Raw genomic sequence first — 14,123 nt, 5'->3', positions numbered from 1 at the left:
AAATTTCTTTGTCAGTAAGATTTTTGGTGAAAACTGCTACCAGATTAGTGCTGAAACAAATAGCAGTTTTTGCTATTCGAATAGTTGTGACTCATGAACAAAACCGTGACAACCAATTATTCGATTATTTTTTAAGCATGAATATTATTATTATTAATTAGCAAAGCCCACCAGGGACAACACGCTAATGTCCATTACAATTACACACAATACCAATCAGATTGTTCTTAAAAGTGTCAATGTCAATCTTGTCAATATCAGAGATAGGTAGTTGGTTCCATTGAATAATTGTTCGTGGTAAAAAATAGTATTTGTAAACATCAATTCTTGTTGGTAAGTGAAATAGCTTGAGGGGGCAGTTGGAACGAGTGTATGATACTGGAACTGATGGAGGTATACAACGATCGGGTATGACTATTAACCTTCTCAAATTTTTGAATAGCAAAGTAAGTCGAGTCATTGTCCTTCTGTCTTGGAGACTAGGCCATTCAAGGTATGTCAGCATATAGATCAGGGGCTAAAAAAGGGGGCTAGTTGTGGCCAAAAAGCTAGTTGTAACTGACTTTTGGCTAGTTGTAAATGGTGATTTGGCTAGTTGTAAAGTCAAACTAAATAGCAAGCTGCACTACAGAAAAGAATAAAGTCAAAAATTACATACATGTGCTGTGCATGTTTACAGGGACTTAAAAGTACCTCAAGATCCAGTCTTGAGATTGCCATTTTCAAAAACTTCCCACTTGTGGTCCACTAAAATTGCAACTTATGGTCATTTTCCCAGTCCACTATTGACATAAAATAATTGCCTTAAAATCATATAATACAGTAGTTTGATCTAAAGAATTGGTTTGCACGTCACTGTAAGTTTGTTTGCTACGTATTTCCTAGTTCCAGGTCTCAGTCACTTATCTCAAATTGCTTCCAGATTCGATATTGCCACAACTGGTAAATATGCTCCCACACTCTCCTGAAATCCCTTCAATCATTCCCTTCACTGACATTTTGCTACACAACAATCGTGACAATATACGGAGCGAACACAAAATACAAAAATATGTAATTTAAACACAAGGAAAATTTTGTTTATAATTACCCCCCTAGTCTCAGGTTTGGGTTAGTTGTAAAAAATAGTTTTTTAGCCACTGGCATATCTGTTACACTGTCGTGTTGTTGCTCACTAGATCTGAACCATGCACGGTTTGTTTAGAACAAAACGAGCAGCCGATGCTGGATCATTTCAAGTTTGTATATACTTGTGTTGTGGTAGGGATCCCAGATGGCTGAACAATACTCAATGGATGGTAGTAGTAAATAATATTGATATTTTTGTTGGGCAGTAAGGTAAAGCCTGAGAGATATTTCTATCTGTTATAGATAAAAATTTTCAGCATAAACATGCCACTTTGTTCACAATCTGAAGCTTCTTTAATTCATCTGAATCCTACTAGCTACATGAGTGCTAAAGAATATTCGTATCATAGCCGGGGCGGAAAGGGAGGGCTAGGGGACTGAAGCCCCTCAAAATAATATCACGCCGAAATTATCCTTCTTGGGGTGGGGCTGAAAACAAGATCGAGATACTCTAATAGAGCAGTCACTCTAATAAAGCAGTCACAGTATTAGAGTAGGAGGATTTTATAGTTTATCAGCTATAAATGCGTAGCTGATGAGGCGGGCAGCTATTTTCAGGTGATTGTGACCTTCTTTTTTTTTTTTTTTTTTTGGTCTCACCTTACCAAACCAGAGACAATGCAGTAACTCAGTTCATTTCCGCCCCTGGTCAGCCCCCCCTCATATCAACTACTTCCTCCGATCCATCAACTACTTCCTCCGATCCGCCACTGCGTATAGCGTCACGTGTTAACGAATCAAATAATGTCATTCTGACCAAATAGTCGAATAAATGTTTCAGCACTATACCAGATTCAATCTCAGAACACATAATTTTCAAAAGTTTTCCCTGAGCATGCCCCAGATTTAAGTGTGTGTACAGCAGGAATGGAATCCTGTCACAAAATTCCGCCACTTATGCATGATCTTAAAACTAGTCTCAGGTTTTCCATCTCATATAGTCATATTTTAAAATATTTCACTAAATCACTATAATATTATATAATTACCAAAAAATTTTGCATAGTATAATTGTGACTGAATTTGACAAAACAAGGCTTCCACACACATTCAATTTTCTGACTTTAACCGACTGTAACTCGACTACTTAGTAAGCGATTTACCTACAATTTTCACACAATTATTCCATACCATTGTACAATACCAGATCAAAATTTGAAACTAATGGCATACTCCTACATTCAGTTATGGTGCTTCAAATTCGTGAAAGTGGATGTGTGTGGAAGCCTTGTTTTGTCAAATTCGGTCAAAATTATACAGCAACTTAATTTTACAGTACACGAATTCAAAAGCATACACAAATTGTACAACAAAGCAGTATGATGAAGCAGTTGAGTTGACCACCTTGGCACCGAATAAGCCCCCACCTGTCACCATTTGAGAGAATCCAATAATTAAACTGAAGGGGAACTTTCATGTCAATTTTAATGTGGGAGAACTTTTGCAAACTGTACAAGACATAAGAAGTTCTGCAAATGAAAGGCATAACTAGGCTTTGTTGTCGTGTATGGCTACTAGTTGTGGATCACTTGAAGCATCATTACCATCACTCCATCAGGATTCACACAGGAAGTACATGAATGCTGTACCAAAGAGTTAAACAAATTATCAGATGCCCTTCTGAAATGATCCGGCAGGTGCAGAGACATTTCCATCAGTTACCATCCATAAACATCCAAATCAGATTTGCAGGGCCACCCAGAGAATTTAAGGGGCCCAGGGCAAAGAGTTAAAGTGGGGCACCAGAGCAAGGAGGGTTCCACTCTGAATCACAACTCAGCCTATTTGTGAATTAAAGACCCAAAAAAAGGTCATTATCAATCTTGCCAGCGGAGGTTTTCAAACAGTGTGCAGATCAGTTATGTGTCCCTCTGTCTATCTTTTTTAACAAATCCTTAGAAAGTAGTGTACTAGCTGCCAGATGACTGGAATAGAGGATACCCTATCAAATTACCTCTCTGACAATAACTTGCTCTCACCTAATCAACATGGGTTTGTTCCTAGAAGGTCATGTTGTACTCAACTACTACATGCTTTAAATGATTGGACCTTATCACTTGTTGAACGTCCCTCTACTGATGTAGTTTATCTTGATTTCTCAAAGCATTTGACAGCTTCCCACATACCAGACTTTTATTGAAACTTCAAGCTTATGGAATTAACAGTCAACTTTTGAGCTGGTTCGAAAGTTTTCTTACAGGTCGACGTCAATGTGTTAAAATTAATGGTGTCTTGTCACCTTAGGTACAGGTTTCCAGCGGTGTCCTGCAGGGCTCCATAATTGGTCCGTTACTGTTTTCCCTATATGTTATGAACTGCCGTCACTTGTCTCCAGTCAGTTACTGATGTTTGCAGATGATATAAAGCTCTATCGTACCATTCGTTCTTCTGAAGACTAGCTACCTTGTACTGCAAAATGACATAAGTATCTTGCTTGACAGGTCAAAACATTGGTTATTATCTTTTAATATTTAAAATGCAAGGTCTTACATATTGGCAATGCTCCATACACCGGCAACTATACTATAGCAGAAATCCAGCTGGAGCTATTGGATAACATTCAAGATCTTGGCATACAAATTGACTCAAAATTAAAATTTCATGTTCACACAGACACGATAATTAAAAAGGCCTATACCGTATTCTATAGGTCTCATCTGTAAATCATTTGAGTGTAAAGACTCTGATGTCATGATAAAACTATATAAAACACTTGTTCACCCAATTGTTGAATATAACAATGTCATACGTGGACCTTCGATTCTTACACACTTGACAATCAAAAACTTAAAAGAATACAGCGTAAAGCAACCAGAATGATTCTGTCTATATAGATCAGCCATTTATCATACTACAACAGATTAAGACATCTAAACCTACCATCTTTACAACACAGTAGACGAAGGGGTGATTTGATCTATTTGTACCAAATTCTCAAAGGCAGTTATGACATAGATGATCATTTATTTACCCCATCCACTCTACTGCAGCAAGAGGTCACACAAAGAAATTGTTCAAACATCGCACCAATTCATATACAAGATCTAATTTTATAGTAACAGAGTAATCAATGACTGGAATTCATTACCTCAATCTTTTGTTCTTTCAATGATTTTAAAACACTGCTGGACATTAGGCCAGGCCAAATTAATTCACACTTTATCGTCATCGCCCGCATGGGTTTTTAGGAATAGAGCAATAATTCATAATTCATTATTTTTCACGTGATAATCATTGCTTACGCTTCCGAACTCGTTTTTGTATATTAAAACATGGTGTGTGCACCAAACGTGACGATTATCCCCAGCCTGCGGGACTCGTTAGTACCTTCAATAAATGGATTTCTTTTAAAATATGAAAAATGACCTCCCGCCCGCATGACTATCCCGGACGATAAACTGTCAATCAACTTGGCCTGGCCTTACAGTAATTGCTTATTATAGCTAGCTAGTAATTAGATTAGCTAAGTAGCTACATATAGCTAATTTGTTTGTGGATGTACAGGCATAAGCCTTTATACAAATACAAATACAATACAATTTTTAACAATTAGTATTCAGGGGGCCCCTTTCAGGCTGGGGCCCGAGAAAAAATGCCCCAATCCCCCCCCCCCCCCCCCCCCCCCCCCATCGTGGGCGTCCCTGCAGATGGCCTGGACAGCATTTCTAATCACAGCTCGAATCACAGTCCCACCCAGGGCTTCAAAAATCACATAGAGCATGCAAATCTTTTCAGGTCAGTCTAATGTTTCAGCACACACTTTCTTCCTACGGCCGCTAGTAGTAAAAATTAATGATTGGAACTCCTTACCAGTAGATCTTGTTGAAGTTGCAGATGCTGACATTTTTAGAACTGGACTACAATCATTAGGCCCCTATTCGGTGATTATTAGTTTCTCATCCAGCCTTTCTAATTATTATGATGCGGGCGGGAGGGTATTACCATTATGCCATTATTTTATAATATTAACACACTGATGTACAGACCTTGTCCAAATTGTCTTTCTTTCTTACTACAAACATTTCCTTCACCAGCTGATTCTAATTTTCGTGATCACCAACTGTTTTTCGACAGTCAACTGAAAGCCTGCTTTGATGAAGTCGATAGAGCACGATTGCAACTGGCACTGCAGTAATTTGCTAAGGAAAACAACAGTTCTCCTGTGATATATAGCGAATTGTAGCATTCATCAACAAAAATTATAACAGTTTGGTATCACGTGTTCTTCTGAGCATGCGCAGAGTAAATAATGGCTTACCATGCGGTAGCTCAAGAAGGATGCGGGCGGTGGATGAGAAACTAATAATCACCAAATAGGGGCCTTATTGTAATTGTGTTACATGTATTCGGGCAAATCTGAGCACACCAGCAGGGCTGACTGCTCAGTAATAATAATAAAAAAATAAGCTTTTTCAGCCGCCTCAATTAGTTACCGGGCGACACCTCACATGTTATTAATAGTATCAGGTCACGTGACGTTTGAATCTGTAACTGACATCCGAATTGGCCGAGGAGGTGACTCTAACACTGAAATTGACTTAGTTCCGCAGCAAGTAAACAAAGTAAGTATATTACAGTGTAATAAGAGATGTTTAAGCATCATAGATGCTGCAAGGGGAGTGTACACACTAGGCTGTTGGTGTAGGTCGATTTGCGACCGCGGTCAAGTGAGTCAACGAACAACGCCACGAAATTACTCTACAGTGGGTCGATGTGGCCCCTCTAAAATCAATAGTCGAGAGGAGACGAAGAATTCGAATCCCACAATCGATAACTATAAGGTAAGTGCGCCTAACTCCGGACACTCTTTACATCCCGTACTATTTCTCCGCACTGCAAGCATGGAAATTCGATATCTAAGTGTCACTGGATTGCTAATCAATCAGTGTATCTGACAAAAATTTCATCAGAGTATCTCAATCAGGTAGATCACGACGCTCCACAATCTCGTCTCGTGTAAATTTCACATGTGCTCCTAACTCCGGACACTAAGCAGCTGCTACTATTGGGAATTTTTTCCCATTTATTCACCATCTAGTTGCAAGTTATACCGTATATCAATTAAATTTGGCGGTGAACTAAATTTGGCGAATTGGCGATTCGTCACTAAACCGCCAAATTTAAATTTCGTCAATATTATTTTCAAACCTTGGGTCAAGCAGTTGTTGAAGATCAGAATGAAGGTAACGAGATTTATTCACTAAGCCCTGGGTATAGTGGCACTGGGAAGTGGGGCTGGTTTCGAAATAGAAGATCTTATCAGTAGCTTCGTGAAATAGGTGGCTAATTAAATTTCGATACATTACTCACCGATTCTAACTTCTTCGCCTTTTTTAATGAGCTTGGTGGTATTTACAATACAACTCAACACTGATTCGCTTCATTACAGCCTGTACCAAATCCTGAGAAAGCGCCTTTCAGCCAAAACGCTGTCCCGAAACTTGGCCGACAGCCACAGTTGCTTAGCAATTACGACGATTTACATCACGCTGCAAGTCCTCTATATAGTGGGCGTGGCTACACATAAGCTTTCAGACGGCAGCAGACATGAATTCATGCGCAGCCATTGATAAATGGGCGAGTATATCTACAGACAGCAAATAATCCTGAAAGTGGGTGTGGCCACAATATTCGAGTACAATAGTGTCTGTGGAAGCAGGACCCGAGTATTATTCAAAGCGAGTCAGTACAGCGTCGTACTTACGCCATTCGGCAATTTTTCAGTGAGAGCATTTCGCCAAATTAAAATTTCGCCAAATGCAATTTTATAGCAAATCGCCAAATATTCGTTTCGCCAATATTTGTTGTTATACGGTATACTATTTAGCCTTATAACCTGTACTAGCACGGAGTTTGAAGCTTTAAAATGTCAAGGTAGTGTTGCAGCACTAGGTCTGCAAAGCCTGTAGAAGACTACAGAAATTCGCTAGCAGTCAAATAGCGATCAACAACTTTCCACTCAGCAATACAGCCAGCTAAAATGTGTTTCGTGGGTTGTGTTGAGCACTGATTTATATTCGATGTTTCATTACCTCTCGTTTTAAAATTTACACACGGATAACTACGGATATTCATCAGCCGGAAATCCTTTATTCTTAGCGCCACGTGTTTCTTGTGATCATGTTTGTTATGATAAACGAGACTTGAAGGTACAGTTTTAAAAGTAATCAATTACATCTTGTCATTGCTTTTCACTTTGATCTTACAGATTCAGCATAATTTATGAAGTTCGTCTTCTTTGATGGCTTCCTCTTGAATCCCGCACACTGATAGTGAAACTATCTCCAGCACTTGTCACATCCAATCCAGGCCTTTTGCAGTTTCTCATCTTCATCATCATAACATTTTCCACATTCTTGGCAGTTAGCTCTTCACCTTCGAGGAGAAAACATAACAATATGTTGGTACGTATGCAATACGAAGTACTAGTAAGAAATCAGATAACTCCATGCATGCAGGACAACCCTGCCATGTTGATCCAAAGGAATGTGGTCCTCTTAGGTTCCAATCCATACTCTATATACCAGTATGTATAATGCTATATTATATGTAAGTATTGCTTTAATACATTGCAATATACCTTCATCATGACTTGAGTACTCATCGTCATCACCATTTTCATCATTGTTGCTGGTAATAACCGTATCATCATGTCTTTGCTGCAGCCTTCCTTTCCAACCTGGCTACAATCTCATCACTGGTCAACGCTTCTCCATAGCATGTCAGTTGGACTCTTCTTTTACGCTGAGGCGTTTTTTTGCAATGTTTTTTTTGCAAAATTCTGGTGAAATGAAGTGTAATATGAGCTCTCATTGGTGTTAATTCAGCATCACATTTTTTGCATTCCCCTCGTAAGATTACTGACGATGCGGAGGCAGGCTGAGTATGTGATGGTGATGCTGCTTTTGCACCCTGTACTTTCCGGTATGGAATCCCTGTTTGTAGCTGAGAGTCAGTGATGGCTTGTCGATTCAAAGGATGAAGCCCTGCAGTTTTAAACCCAGATGTAAGGTGATTGGGTTTAAAAGAGACCTCCCAAAGCTTTCTCAACAGTGATGGAAAAACAGCTTTTGTCACATTTTCAGCCAGTGTTTCCAATTTATACTCCTTAAGAATCTTAAAATAAGCTTGCTTCAGAGGATGGAAAACACTGATGTCAAGTGGCTGTAAAATATGTGTTAGATTATGAGGTAAACACATCAAGTGGACTTTATATTCTCTTGCCAAATTGATCAGTTCCAATGTAATGTGTGAATGGTGCCCATCAACAAACAGAACCACTGGACCATCCTTCAGCAAGTATTCAACCTGTTTCAGAAACATCTTCTTAAACCAGCTGATAAAATTGGCACTTTCCATCCAACCAGATGATAAAGCACTGTACAAAGCACCTTCTGGCCCTCCCTGTTTCCAAGTGTCGTACAGGTGTTTCTTTGGCCTTGTACACAATGTACGGTGGTAATCGTGTGCCACTTGCTGATCCACAAGCTGTAATAGTATGTAATGCATGATATATGCATAAGTGTTTGCTGTTATATCAGTGCTCACCTAATACTGTTATGTATTCTCTACCTGATCTACCTCCTACTTCATGTACAGTTTTTACACCCCTCTTTGTAAGCACTACTTTGGATGCTACTGCAGTGCAGAAACCAGTCTCGTTACAATTCCATACCCTCTGTCCTATATCTTTTTGGTCAAATTCTTTTAGTTCAGAAGACTCGAATAAGCACTGTACCTTTTCGAACCATTCATCTAAAACTGCAGGATCATTCGCTTCTGCCCTTTTCCTGGAAAGGTGTTGGGGTTTCCTTTGTGCAAGCTGTGGATGACGACTTAGAAAGCCATTCCACCATTTCCTTCCAGGAATGCCTAATTCTCCAAAAGGACTGTGCTTCCCTTGTTGTTTAAGGTAATCACTAACAACAGCACTTACATAAGCTTTATCCAAGGGAAAACCCATCTCAGCTAAAACTTAACAGCTAATTACTATTTCTGATTCTTCAGCATGGCTCAAAACTGTTGGAGCACCACCATACCTCATTGTGCTCTTTCCAGTTTTGTGGTCAGAAAGAGTGCTTCTGGGTATGCCATATCGAATTGCAGCTTGCCTTAATGACATCTCTTTGCTAGATGTCCTTTGCTAGATACTCTTTGAAGTGCGGCCTTCAGTTCAGGTGTTCCCCACTGGTTCTTCTTAGAAGCCATTCAAACATTTGAATTCACGCATACGTATCCCAGGGCAGCAAAACAACAAGCACAACCCTTCATCTATTTGTAATGTTGTTGGTTACATTTGGTAGCACTAGTAAGTGCATTCATTCCATCTTCAAGGCGAAAAGTTACGTGCCATGACCCGCGCAGCCTACAACTGCCGCCAACCCTGAACTCTAGCAACAAAGAAGAAGTCAGCTATTCAAATATTGCTTCACTCTTTGAAAGGGGCTTTTGTTTGGAATAAAATAGCTGTATACTTGTGTATTTATTATATGATTCTAGAAGTTTATCAGAGATTATTTATATTTTAAGCTATGCACGCCAACACAAAGGCAGACACAACTCCAACGAACGATCGAGTTTACCCAATGTCTAAGTATGTGTGTGAACACTATAAGTAGCTTTACTTATGGCAAAAATTTTAAAGCAATACGTTCAGGCGTTTCGAAGTTACAGACCAAAATATGCTGAAGTGTCCGGAGTTAGGGACTGTCCAAAACTAGGCACACTTACCTTATGTTTCAAAGTCTAGTTACGGCAGCGTTGTATAGCTACCATAAGACATAAGAGACTCCGGCAGACGTTTCGTTGTGATTGTAATGATGTTTAATATTTGTCGGACTATCATAAACATAACCACAACATAAGGTCATTCCAACTCAGATTTCCTGTCCCGTCCTGGTCTAACAAACTTTGCCATGCGGCAGCAAATTCCATTATGCTAACTACTACACAGCTACACTTGTTTTGTACATGTATTACACAGCTACAAGGTGTATGTTAACTGCTACTACAGCTGTACCTGCAGCATCTAATGTGTACTTGTGGCCATTCAGTTCGACAGAGGATTGCTTCACATGGGTGAGAAAAATAATCCTTGACTATCCTCATCATTAACTTGTATATAAGAACAGTTCCTGCAGTGTTTATCGTAAATATGAATATGTCAGCACACTGGTGCCATGTGTTTCCCCCCCCCCCCCCCCCCCCCCATAATATTATGAACTCTTGTTAGAATATGTCAGCTTATGGAATAATGGAGTTTCTGGCTTAACCATGCAGGCTGTGGATGAGAAACAAGAAATCAGGTTGGAGTGGCCTAATATACTCACAATTACAATCACTGAGTAGATGACAGCCACACTTGAGTCCTGCTGTGTAGAGGTTTTGGCAGAGGTGTGTATTAGCCAGGGAGAAAAACCAGGATTTGCATACAGCATCTTGTGCAACAAGCGGGAGGGATACCCAGAACCCCCAGCTCTTGGGTAACTTCATTATTATCGTGCTTAGTTGCTTGCAACTTTATTAATACATGCATATTATGCTAGAATAATGCTCAATGCCACTTCCATGCCCAAACTTTTACTAACATAATATTACATGTGACCTGTTGAGCAAAAACCCAATTTGTTTTTTGAACTATAAGCAAAATAGTGTACACAGTGTTACAAACAAAGATTAGTAGGAGAAGCACCTTTGGAGTTAACAGAAAATAAGGATGATTTCCAAATATAGGGAAGCCATTGCACTACTGTAAATTGACACCTTGGGCTGTCAACAAAATGGGACACAAAGGAGGACAAAGGTAAGTCCGTGATGCGTGCATTGTATGTACTATGGTATGCCAAAAGGCACCTGTCAGGCTGAAGTGACATCGAACAGTGAAAATTCCATTGAATAAAAAAATTAATTTTTGTAGCAATCTATAGACCCTGTGCGTACCAAGGCGTGGTCTGGCTAAAACCGAAAAAAAGTTGCTATGGCTTCAAGTTTCATGATAGTTTACAAGAAAAGTGAGGGCAAAAGTATCGAGTGTTCTATTGCAAAAACCTTCCCTAGGCGGAATAACTCACCATGCAGCAAATATGTTATATACTTTTACCCAGTAACTTGCTTTATACCAGCGCTACTCTATCTTTTAGCACGATTCCTTTGTATTAGCATTAAAAAAATTTATAGGCCTATGTTTTTTGCCCTCAAAAAATGGCGGATGCATTATTTTGATGATGTAATAAAGTGCCACGCCTTAGCACGCACATGGTCTATTGGAAGTAGGGACCCGCCGATTATGCTGGCATAATAATGAGCATAATAGGTACCTGAAAGCATTGAGCATAATGCTAGCATAATAGGCAGAATACTTGTGCATTACCATAAATTCTTGCTTATCAAAATACAAACAGGAAAAAATCGATATACTATAATAGAACAGTCAGAGAATAGTCAGACAGCTGGCTGTTCTATTAGAGTATATCGATCTTTTCTGTGACATTCATTTTGCCAAGCAAGGATTTAGAGTCTGTGCTTCAGCAACTTACTGTTTACTATAAAGTGCATATTTACTAGAAAAACATGGGAATTGAGGTATAAATATTGAGCATAATTTGAGCATAATAGGTAAATATTGAGCATTAATTTAAGCATAATAGGAAAAATTTTGAGCAGTGCAGCATAGCATAATAGGTAAAATAATGAGCATAATCGGCGAGTCCCTAATTGGAAGCATTTAGGGTCTTATTGAAGGCACTTTTGGGCTTGGTTATACCTAAGTTAATCTGCCAAGACACCAGGATGGTATTGTGAAGCTGGTTTTTGGGTGATATTTTTGGCCAGAAAAGCCCTAACCTCCATGTTTCCTAATATACAGTATTACCATACTGTATGATAAGGTGTTCCCTGCTTGTTGTAATATGTAATCACATGACACTATTCAACTGTAGGTACATCAAGTTAGTAATGTCTTCACTAAACTGTGACATTGATACTGCAACTGGGATATTCAAGCAAGTGGTTCAACAAGTAGCAAAGGATAGACAGCAGTTAGAAGAAGACAGAAAGAAATGTGAAGAAGAAAAACAGAAGTGGGAAGAAGAAAAGACCAAGATCAATAAAACATTTGTCTTCCATGGACAAGTGATAGACTTAAATGTTGGTGGCACACGTTACTCAACTTCACTTTCCACACTGACCAAGTATCCTGAGTCAATGTTGGGTGTGATGTTTAGTGGTAGACATGATTTAGAAACCATGAAGTGTAATGATGGTAGTTTCTTCATTGATAGAGATGGGACACACTTTAGACATGTACTCAACTACTTGAGGGATGGAGAAGAAGTGGTTGACTCCTTTCCTAGATCGGTTGAAGTTCTACTGGGATTTCTCCGTGAAGCAAAATATTATCAACTTGATGGTCTTGTTACTGCACTTGGGTCTTTACTACGTGAAGTTGATACCATCACTCAAAATGATATTGTGACAAATTTCAAACCTTTTTCTAACCAATATAGTGTGGATGGTGGTTCTAACGTCTATCATGGAGGGCGACATGGTTATGGTGCTATGTTTAATGTTAATTCCCATTCAGTGCAAGCTGTTGTGTACAAGCACAAGAACATGAGAGGACTATCCTTTAATGCCATCAGATTTGACCATCCACTGTCTCTTGTCAGTTGTGATCTTACTGGTGCTTCTTTCATGTCTTGCTCCTTTGGATCAGATGTTGCTTTTGTAGATTGTGTTCTTGATGATACCAAGTTTTCCAACATTAATGGATTAGTGACTAACTCTCACAGTGTCAGCTTTACTGGCTCTAAAACTGACAAAGCCAAATTTGATGCTAACTTACAGGCAGCACTCCAGTCTGCTAAGAAGATTTAAAGCAACTACTGTTGCTTAAGATGATGGTGGACTGACAATTTTGTATTGGTATTTATATAGTACGGTGATACTAGTAGATTATTACTTCATTATAGTGGCATTGAAAGGTGTACAAAATTATGTACATAAATTTTGTCAAGTGTGAAGTCAAGTGTGAAGCAATACTAACAGAGACACCATATTGAATTAAAGGAAATAGTCAAGTAGCCATCATAAACATTATTTTAATTCCTTATGTTTTTGTGTGAGCTGTCTAAATTTCCAAGGCTAGTCCACTATATGGAATGTAATGTCAACAAACCTATAGGCCTCAGTTATAATACCTACACATATACATCACCAGATGATGAGGTCTCCACATGTTAACAATGTCTACCAGCTAACATGTAACGTGATGAAATGTAATACCTACAGTTTAAAGAGTGTTGACAATACCAATAGAACAAAAACAGAACATATATACTTGTAGCTACGGTACATGTTCGTAAATTGTGAAGCTGTCTCATACTCATGTGATGTCAGTTGTGGACATGCGTTATACCTAATAAGAGTTTTACAGAACCCTTGTTTTTGGCTGAAGCATTTAAATCACTTTATCACTCAAGGGAGTAGATATACTTACTGTATGTCACAGTGTTAGTGGCCACATCCTGCATGCACTCAAATTTGTCTCCCTATAAACTTTATTGCAAAACCACTCAAACTGCTTCTTATCATGCATTAATGGTTAATGTTGAGTTCTTATTGGTTACCGTCACTCTTTAAATCCTTGTATATATCATAATTGGTATAGGATTCAACAGTGATGCAATGAATGCTCTATTACAGTATTTCACTATATACAAAGTAACTGTTCTATTAGAGAGTATTGATCTAAGGAGCTATGTACAATACATTTGACTGCTCTGTAAGGGAGTATCGATGTATTCTCATCTGTTTCATGGAAGTAAGCTCCATAGTTTGTAATATCCACCATAGCATTCCAGCCTATTTATTTTACTGGCATATTTGATGCAGGCCTACCAGCAAATTAAATGGTACTAGTGATTACTACAAGTGACAGTTATCAACATGACATGACCAGGGTCGCAGTGCCATCATAGTGTAATTTACACTCAGGT

At 38.9% G+C, this 14,123-nt stretch overlaps 1 protein-coding gene and 1 pseudogene across 1 annotated transcript; one reads left to right on the top strand and one right to left on the bottom strand.

Moving 5' to 3' along the window:
* Nucleotides 1-5,588: 5,588 nt before the first annotated feature.
* LOC136263386 (uncharacterized) lies at nt 5,589-13,169 on the top strand. The gene is made up of 2 exons (XM_066057897.1): nt 5,589-5,690; nt 12,066-13,169. Exon 2 carries the CDS (start codon nt 12,082-12,084, stop codon nt 13,000-13,002), a length of 921 nt encoding a protein of 306 aa, XP_065913969.1. The 5' UTR covers nt 5,589-5,690; nt 12,066-12,081; the 3' UTR covers nt 13,003-13,169.
* LOC136263782 (uncharacterized) lies at nt 7,320-9,250 on the bottom strand (annotated as a pseudogene).
* Nucleotides 13,170-14,123: the final 954 nt, after the last annotated feature.

This window comes from Dysidea avara, chromosome 8 (assembly GCF_963678975.1).
Source record: "Dysidea avara chromosome 8, odDysAvar1.4, whole genome shotgun sequence".
In the NCBI taxonomy this organism is placed as follows: domain Eukaryota; kingdom Metazoa; phylum Porifera; class Demospongiae; order Dictyoceratida; family Dysideidae; genus Dysidea; species Dysidea avara.
This window is presented reverse-complemented; position numbering and strand designations above follow the sequence as displayed.